This window comes from Zeus faber (genome assembly GCF_960531495.2).
Source record: "Zeus faber genome assembly, chromosome: 3".
NCBI classification, from domain to species: Eukaryota; Metazoa; Chordata; class Actinopteri; order Zeiformes; family Zeidae; genus Zeus; species Zeus faber.
Window position 1 is genome coordinate 30143156 of NC_137190.1, and position 10000 is coordinate 30153155.

General features: G+C 48.9%; 1 protein-coding gene across 3 annotated transcripts in view; it reads left to right on the plus strand.

Annotated features, from left to right (window-relative positions):
* The window catches only part of pcdh9 (protocadherin 9), a gene marked incomplete at both ends in the record, with an annotated part of 258711 nt that overhangs the window by 137 nt on the left and 248574 nt on the right, over positions 1-10000 (plus strand). For 2 of the 3 annotated variants that reach the window (XM_079997701.1, XM_079997702.1), the window contains one exon: positions 1-2899. This exon is cut by the window's left edge and continues 137 nt beyond it. In XM_079997701.1, the coding sequence (XP_079853827.1) occupies positions 1-2899 (2899 nt within the window). Of the gene's footprint in view, positions 2956-10000 lie in introns of all 3 variants that reach the window. The other variant, XM_079997700.1, reaches the window with a different exon arrangement.

Consider the following 10000-nt stretch of genomic DNA (forward strand, 5'->3'; position numbering starts at 1 on the left):
CCTAAACATCTCACACACAAATGCTGGCACAGGAGCGAGCGCTAATCTGGTTTATCGGCTGGTTTCCAAGGCAGGAGACAACCCTCTGGTCCGAGTTCTGAGCAGCACTGGTGAAATATTCACAACCTCTAATCGCATCGACAGGGAGAGGCTGTGTCCCGGTCCCTCGTTTGAGGACAGCGAGTGCTCCTTTGAAATTGAAGTGGTCATCCTGCCTAATGATTACTTCAGACTGATTAAAATAAAAATTGTGGTTAAGGACGCAAATGACAATGCCCCCATGTTTCCGTCCCCGGTGATCAATATCTCCATCCCAGAGAACACGCTCATCAACAACCGCTTCGCTATTCCCTCAGCCACTGACCCGGACACCGGCCCTAACAGCGTTCACAAATATGAGCTGGTCAACGGGCAAAGTGCCTTCGGCTTAGACATTGTGGAAACGCCTGAGGGGGAGAAGTGGCCCCAGCTCATTGTGCAGCAGAACTTGGACAGGGAGCAGAAGGACACATACGTGATGAAGATCAAAGTGGAGGACGGGGGTAGTCCCCAGAAATCCAGCACTGCCATCCTCCAGGTCACCGTGATAGACGTCAATGACAACAGGCCGGTGTTTAAAGATAGTCAGATGGAAGTACACATACCTGAGAACTCTGCTATTGGGACATCTGTTGTGCAGCTTCAGGCCACTGATGCCGATATAGGAGCAAATGCGGAGATCAGATATGTGTTTGGCACTCAGGTTCCCCCTGCCACAAAGAGACTCTTTGCATTGAATACGACCACCGGCCTTATAACTGTGCAGAGGCCTCTGGATAGAGAAGAAACTGCTATTCATAAGCTGTCTGTTTTAGCCAGTGATGGTAGCTCCAGCCCGGCCAGGGCTACCATTACCATAAACGTGACTGATGTAAATGACAATCCGCCTAACATAGATCTCAGATACATAATTGTCCCCATAAATGGCACTGTTTTCCTCTCTGAGAAGGACCCCATTAACACCAAGATAGCTCTCATCACGGTATCGGACAAAGACACTGACATTAATGGAAAGGTCATTTGCTTTATAGAGAAGGACGTGCCATTCCACCTCAAGGCCGTGTACGACAACCAGTATCTGCTGGAGACATCTGCGCTGCTCGATTACGAGGGGACCAAAGAGTATAACTTCAAAATCGTGGCGTCGGATTCAGGGAAACCAAGCTTGAATCAGACCGCCTTGGTGAGGGTGAGGCTGGAGGACGAAAATGACAACCCGCCTATTTTCACCCAGCCGGTTATTGAGCTGGCTGTCATGGAGAACAACAAACGAGACCTGTTTCTCACCACTTTGAGTGCCACTGATGAGGACAGCGGGAAAAACGCAGAGATAGTCTACCAGCTGGGGCCCAACGCCTCGTTCTTTGATCTCGACCGCAAAACTGGCGTGCTGACAGCGTCGCGAGTGTTTGACCGTGAGGATCAGGACAGGTTCCTCTTCACCATCACGGCCCGAGACAACGGGACACCACCTCTGCAGAGCCAGGCGGCCGTCATTGTCACCATTTTGGATGAGAATGACAACAACCCTAAGTTCACGCACAACCACTTTCAGTTTTTTGTGTCGGAGAACCTGCCTAAATACAGCACCGTGGGGGTGATAACCGTGACGGATTCGGATGCAGGTGAAAACGCCGCCGTGTCTCTTTCCATCCTGAACGACAACGAAAACTTCATCCTGGACCCGTACTCCGGCGTGATCAAATCTAACGTGTCGTTCGACAGGGAGCAGCAGAGCTCCTACACGTTCGACGTCAGGGCCGTGGACAGCGGCAGGCCCCCTTGCTCCTCGGCCGCCAAGGTGACCATCAATGTCATCGACGTGAATGATAACACCCCCATCGTCATCTCACCCTCTTCCAACACCTCGTTCAGGCTCGTACCCCTCTCCTCCATCCCGGGGTCCGTGGTGGCGGAGGTGTTCGCGGTGGACGGCGACACGGGAATGAACGCCGAACTGAAATACACGATTGTGAGCGGCAACAAGAAGGGACTCTTTAGAATCGACCCCGTCACAGGGAACATCACCCTGGAGGAGAAGCCAGCGCTGACAGACATAGGCCTGCACAGATTAGTGGTCAACATCAGTGACTTGGGTTACCCCAGGTCCCTCCATACTCTTGTGCTGGTCTACCTGTATGTTAATGAAACCGCAGGAAATGCCACGCTCATCAACGATCTGATTCGCCGCACCATGGAAACCCCAATCGACCGAAACATCGGTGAGAGCAGCGAGACCTACCAGAGCGGTGACTATTTGACCATCATGATAGCCTTTGTGACTGGCGCCTTAGTGGTGGTCATCGTCATCTTCATTGCGGTGCTACTGCGCTGCCGCCATGCCTCCAGGTTCAAAGCGGCACAGAGGAAGAAGCAGGGGGCCGAGTGGATGTCCCCCAACACCGAAAACAAGCAGAACAAGAAGAAAAAGCGCAAGAAAAGGAAGTCCCCCAAGAGCTCCCTCCTCAACTTCGTCACCATTGAAGAAAACAAACCCGATGATCCCGCGCACGAGCCGATCAACGGATCCATCAGCCTCCCCACGGAGCTGGAGGAGCAAGGGATTGGGCGTTTCGACTGGAATGCCACGCCCACCACCACCTTCAAACCCAGCAGCCCGGACCTGGCCCGCCACTACAAGTCCGCCTCGCCGCAGTCGGCGTTCCACCTCAAGGCCGACACGCCCGTCTCCGTGAAGAAGCACCACGTGATTCAGGAGCTCCCGTTGGATAACACCTTTGTCGGGGGCTGCGACACCCTTTCCAAGAGGTCCTCCACTAGCTCAGACCACTTCAGTGCCTCAGAGTGCAGCTCCCAAGGTGGTTTCAAGACGAAGGTTCCCATGCACACCAGACAGCAGGTAAAAGAACACTTTTACTGGTCTATAAGTACTGCCTATAATTGCCCTGTTCCACAGTGCTGAAGTGCCCATATAGATAAGAGACTCGCCCTTAGCTACTGCAAAGAAACAAAAAAGTATACAGCAGATGTACTACTTCAGCAAAATTCCACCATAACTCAAACTTTAAAAGTTAAAAAAAGATAATACTCGAACAATGGATCATTTGTGTTAGTCAATAATGGGACTGAAGAATCACATGTTTTATTTTTGGAATAGCTAGATCGAGACGCTGATGTTTTACTCTGAGTGGTATCATATCTCAATTTAAAAGCAATGCAAATGGGGTACGCGCTTTCCTTGCCAAATCTTTTGCTGGCATGCGATTTGTTGTCGTGCGAGCTCCCAGCGGTTCTATAGACGACTGGATCGAAATTGTACCAAGGTACCGGAAAATTGTGAAAGAAACATTTTTTCTCGCCTATCTACTCAGATTTTCGCCTCGTACAATCTACCATAAAGACACACCGCACATGAGAAGAAAAAGGCTCCCGTCTATTTAACCTCATGGAATTTGTCACACAGCGTTCTTGTTCTATGGCCAATCATACCATGTCTTTCCTCGAAAATGTGTTGATTTTTCTTTGTATCCACCCCCCATAGTTTTCTCAGTGTTTTCATGATTTATTTTCTCTGTTATTCTCAAGTATTGTTATTATTTGTTTACTCATTTTTAGTTCTTTCGGGGGTGGGGAGTGGGGACTTTAATACCACCTAAGACTTCCTTCTCTCTCAACACCTGCGGTAATAAAAACAGACTTTGTACAGTCATTAACTAGCATGCAGCCGCCTCATTTTGAATGTCACTATTGGCTTTGCTGCATCAAGGCTCAAAATGAATGCCCCCCATCCTCTCTCTCTCTCTCTCTCTCTCTCTCTCTCTCTCTCTCTCTCTCTCAAAGCACACTTGCGAACCGCGAGTGTGGCTCGACCGGAACGCGATACACATCCAATTCAAAAAGGATTAGCCAATAATGAGCCTCGAATTTCAATGTAATCCACGCTGCTTTTTATCAAAGCCTTATTAATTTATCTGTTAATAAAGCGCTGCTACACACAACACACACACGCACACGCACGCACACACACACACACACACACACACACACACACGGTCCCCATCACACGGAACACACACATAGAGCCACATAGGCAGCGGGCAGGAGGGTGGGAAGACGGGGTGGAAAAAAAAGAAATGGGTGTGTGCATGTGTGTGTGTGTATGTGTGTGTGTGTGTGTGTGTGTGTGTGTGTGTGTGTGTGTGTGTGTGTGTGCGGACAAGTGCAATGGACGACCAGCCAGAGATTGAGAGAGAGCGCAAGGTGGAGACAGAGAGAGAGAGTGTGTGTGTGTGTGAGGGAGGGAGAGGGAGAGTGGTACTGTACCTGTGGGTGGCAGTGTTGCCCTGCTTGCCCCGCCGCCTAGCGCCGTGCCAGCCTGCAGTGGGCTCCCGGTGCGAAAAGGGAGGAGACGAAGAAGAAGAAGAAGAAGAAGAAGAAGAAGAAGAAATGAAGAAAAGGGAGAGGGGCTTTCTTCAGCGAAAGCTAACGATGCAGCGGGTGGATACACAGCTGGAGAGAGAGAGAGAGGGAGAGAGAGAGGAATTACAGCGGTGACACCATGTGACTCCCAAACGAGGCTCTTATTTAGATTGATAGACAGACAGACAGACAGACAGACAGATAGACCGATAGACTATTCTCTCCATCATTCCACAATTCAGCACTCGAATCATTGGGATCAATAACTCTGACAGATGCTGACAGGCAGCGCAGTAACCCCAATGCGCCAGTGCTCCTGACACTGTCGTACACGCTGTAAATAATGTTTTGGACCTGGTAGTTGACTCTAGATTGGTCTCCCGTGGTTTCAAGGCTTGGAAGTTGGATGTCGACCTCTGGCCTCTGGCTGCCGCCGCCCCTGCTCCCCACTCTACCTTTTTTTTTGGGGGGGGGTTGCTTCTCTCCCGCCTCATGCATACATACGCATCGGATGGTCAGAATAACTTGGATCCGCTGACGCCTTCCTTCCCTCCTTCCCTTTAGAAATCAAAAGCTGTTTTTTTTCTATTTATGATCTGAATTTGATAATTTATTTTCAATGCAATGGTGATCTCATATAATAAAGTGGCCCCACCCGCTGCACCTTGGTTTTTAAAAGACTTGATTTATCTATTAGAATTTGTTAGTTACGTGTCATTGCTAATGATCTGTATTATTGCTAATATGTTATAACCAATTATCTTTATTATTGATAATATGTTATTTCTAATGATCTTCATTATGAATAATAAGCTATTACTAATGATCGTTATCAGTAATAATACATTATTAATAATGATCTTCATTATAAATAAGTCATTGCTAATTATCTTTATTATTGATAATAAGTAATGACTGATGACCTTTATTATTAATAATATATTACTGATGGTCTGCTTGTAAACTGCTGGGACTTTGATTTTGAAAAGCTCAGTCAAAAGCCATATCATCCACAAACATAAAACACCAGAAAAAAATGAATTATTATGGGGGTTTTTTTTTTGTCCCTTGGGAACATTGAAACATCAGGGGAAATGATCCAAGAGTGCCAAAGAACTAAATCAGTAATCAAATTGCCAAGCGCATTCAGTAGGTATGCAGACGGATAAGGGAGTCCACGAGAGTGAAACAATCAGCTTTATCTTCCTCACGCGGGGGGGGGGTTAACAGAAGTGGACGTCTGGCAGCTATGTCTCTGCTGCACCCCCCCACCCCCACCCCCGCCCCCACCCCCCTCGCCCTCGCAAACCTTTAGCTGCTGGCAACAGGAGCAACTCTTGCTCTCTTCCTTTTCTGTTTTCACTTATTATCACCCCTCCAGGGACCTGCATTAGTGTAAACAATGCGGAGGGGGTATGGGGGGGGGGTAAGAAAAAAAAAAAAGCATGAAAACACTGCCCTAGTTTTACGAGGCGAGTGCAGCTCGAGCAGCTCAGACGGCGAGCGTACGACGGGCGCCTTTAGGAAGCCGGGGCCTGATGGCGACGCCTGTGTCTGCCGACGTCTGCTGGATATCGAGACCCGGAAGACGGCGGAGAAAATAGCACGGCGGCCATTGAATTCATATTTGAAGTTCCCGGTTTGAGTTTCCATTTTTTTTTACCCGCTCTGAACCAGCTGGCTTAGGGAGTGTCAGGGCTTTCCTCATCTACATAGGTATCTCTACGTAGATTTGCACGTGGAGGAAAGCTGCCAAACGTGTCCCATTTCGCCCTGCCGCACTGTAGCCCGTCCAGACCATATCGTGTTGGAGCCAAGGGCCTTTATATGCGGCGCGAGGGTGTGTTGGCCTCACCATCTCCGGTGTGAAGGGGCTTAATTGCCGTGGGTTATTGCCATTTTCTCACAAGTCGAAAAGGGTTGTTAGCACCGCGAGGAAAGCTCTACCTACAGCGCACTTATCTTATACCGCGTCAATGTTCTCATCCGTGGGGCAAATAACGGCCCGGCTCTCGGGGCGCAACATTTAGGAAAAACTTTTTCGAGTTGGAGTTGTTGGAGACGGTCCACTTAACACGGCGAGCGGCTGCCTCCACACCTTGTTTATTTTCGGTATCTGACACGAGGGTAAAGAGCCCCCGCCACCGCACGACACCTCCGCTCCTATAATGTTGACTGCGGCGGAAATACCAGACTCATATTCGATCACAGTGTATCCCCAACCTGTTTCCTGCCAGGGCACGCTTTTTACAATCAAATAATCCCACGGCACACGGCTGCCCCCGGAAAACCACTGAAAACGTCACAGAACGTCGCAGGCGTCTGGAGCGCTGCTCGTTATTCGGGCTCAACTAATAGTTAGTGAAGACTCGCGAGGCATTCATTCATTCCGAACAAATCTTTGAAATGACCGTCGTCGGGAGTCGCTTCGGCTAAAGAGTGGGCGAGTGAATGAATGTCATCAACTCACAAACTGAAAATAATCACCTAAATGGAGTCCACAGCAAAAAAGAAGGCCAAGGCGTTTGGCTGTTTTCATATTGGATGGGTCTGATTTACACTTTGCATTCCAGCAAATTAACCAATTTTGAGGGAATGAATAATTCTTGTGAGAATTCCACCCACAACTCAGTCACCCGACCCCCGCTCACGCAAACTGAATCAAACGAACCAAGGGTCGAAAAATCAAGTCTTTACTCTTCACTGAGCAACCGGTCAAGAGCCAAAACTCAAAAATGAGCCAAACATTTCATCACAACTAATAGTCGTCACTTTCAGTGAGAAGCTGGAGCTCGTTCTGATCGACCCAGAGCTGCTGTTCTGACCGGAACTGGTGAATTAGTGCCGCCTCGCAATTTTGATCTTGCAACACAAGAGCTAGTTTCCATTATTCGTGTGTTTTCACCTGGAAGTTTGAAACATTTTCACGGCGCGCCCGGCGATTCGCTGTGGTACTCAGCTTAGCGCCGGACAGAGGAGAGGGCTTTGGAGCAGACGGAGGGGGGGGGGGGGGGCGGAGGGACTGGGGGGAGCCTCACCGCCACGCCCCCGCGGGTCGGCGGCTGAACCGAATAAATGGACGTTCCTGTGCAAACAGGAGTTTATACAGGCCGCTGTAATTATGGAACCTTGGGGGAGTCGTCCTCCTCGCGCAGGTTCATTTGCCACATTAATAAGGGGATTAGTAGTACATACGGGGGGACTGGCGGCGAAGAAGAAAAGCGAGGGAGAGAGCGAGAGAGATGGAGAAGTTTGAGAAGATTAATGAACTATGACAGTGTTGCACCTGAGGGGGCTGGTGGGGGTGGCGGGGGTGGCGGGGGTGGTGGATCTGCTGCGGGATCTTCCGAGTTGTGCTGACGCAGAGCTTGGCAGTTCAAAAGACGGAAGGGCCGAGAGAGAGAGAGAGAGAGAGAGAGAGAGAGAGAGAGAGAACGAGAGGGTGAGGATGACGCGGGCATCATCCTCATCATCAGCTTTCCTTTTCCTTTCCGGCGCCCGTCACTCGGAGCAGATATTTCACCGCGATGTCACGGTTATGAGCGTTATGATTATTATTTTTTTTTTTTCCGTTAGCCGCATCACTCTCCCGCCCCCGCTCGGCCCAGAGCACATGTAGAAAGAAGGCGAAACACTGAAAAAAAAAAACCCAGCATCCGTTGCCAACAGGTGACGCGCCTCGATAAATTGGGGCCTGAATCCCGATCGCTTCACTCGTCCGTTGAGGTTCTTTCGAGGGAAGGTGAGGGCATTTGGCGTAATTCATATCGAGTGTGACTGATTTACCCTTCACATCCCGCCCAAACGAGTCAATCTGGCAGAATGGAATGACTCTTGTGAGAATTCCGTTCGCAGCTCGATGGCCGAACCCTCGCTCGCCGCCCGTTACGCCGGCTCAATAAATCGAGCGAAGAGTCGGAAAAAATAGACACGACTCCCGGAGTGAGTCGTCGGGAACCGAATCTCGGAAAAAAGAGTCAGAGCCTCTCATCACCGCTAATAGTTCTTGCTTTCGGTGTTGAACCGGAGCTCGTTTTGATGAGCACAGAGCTGCTGCTCTGGAACCGATGGAATTGATGAATTAGGGGCAGCCTTGAAAATTCCATCTTGCAAGAACTTTTAAAGAAGTTGTCGTATCTTCTCTAGTGACGTGGCGCAGGGGAAGGAAAATCTGTGTTTTTTGGTATATACCAACAAGGTGGGAGGGGGCGCTAGACGCCAATCAGCCAATCGTTTTTCTCACTTCTTTCTTTCTTTCTTTCTTTCTTTCTTCCTTTCTTTTATTCACAAAACAGCCACATAAATCAAAGCTCCCTGTGTTGCTTGGCTGGCTGGCGCGTCAAGCTTATTTTTAATAGCTTTTTATTTTACTTTCTGAGAGAAAGTGCCGTCCCGATTCTTATTTTTTGTCATTGTTTATTCCTTCCTTCCTTTCTTTCTTTCTTTTTTTTCTTTTTCGTTCTTTTCCTCTAACACAGATGACGGCAAATTACCAGGAATTGAAAATTGCTTTTGGTTTCTTTTCACGACTTTCATCGCATTCTCCCCCAAACCCGTCATTTTCGACTCACTTTTCCCGTGCGGAAGGGTCGCGAGTTATGAACTTAAGCCCCGTCACAGTGCTGGAGTCCATCCGCCTCCGCCATTTCTCCAGCCCTTACATCTATTGATGATGATAGACCACCCCCACACACCACCCCCAGCGGCTTGCTTTGTTTTTTTTTAGTTTTTTTTTGCATGCACCAAACTTCATCGTGGCTTTTATTTCAAATTTTTTTGGGGGGGGACTCATCTCTGTGTATTTCTCCTAATGGCTTCATATTTTAACACCGCGTGACGAGTCAAAGACTAACGGCTGCTTCGGAAAACAAAAACACTTTTCTTCGAGGTGTCACCGTCCCATCTGGACGATGTTAATAGTTTTAAAAAATAAAAACATTAATTGAGGAAAGAAAATACGAAAAACAAGAGTAGAGGGTGGAAGAAAATGTTTCTTGACTGTTGTGCTTTGTCTCAAAACAAAAAACGACAACAAACAAACAAACAAACAAGCAAACGAGAGAAAAAAGATCAACAAGCTCTGATTGTTGGAAAACGATGCTCAATGCTCCTCGCCTTACCGAACCCCCCCCCCAGCCCCGCCCCCGCCCCACCCCATCTCCATCTCCCCCTCTCCACCGCTCACTTGTTGCTCCTCCTCCTCTACCCCCCCCCCCCCCCACACACACACACACACACACCCCCTCCTTACCTCCCTCCATCGCACCCTTTTTAACCGGGGGGGTCAACACCGTCACATTTCCAGTTTCCAGTCCGAAGTTATGGCCTAAACACGCCGCCTCTCCCTCTCTTACTCATTAGACCCTTCAGAAAAGGGGTTGGGGGGCTGGAGGGAAGGGTGGGGGAAGGAAAGGAGGGTGGGACGGAGGGATGGAGGTGTAAAAAGACGCTGTCCACACTGACGTGACAAACCCTGGGGGGGGACGCATTTCTTGTCATGACTGTGAATCAGTCATTGCTGTATACCAGTGTCAGGACTGATAGTCGTAGTATTAATAATAATAATAATAATAATAGTAAT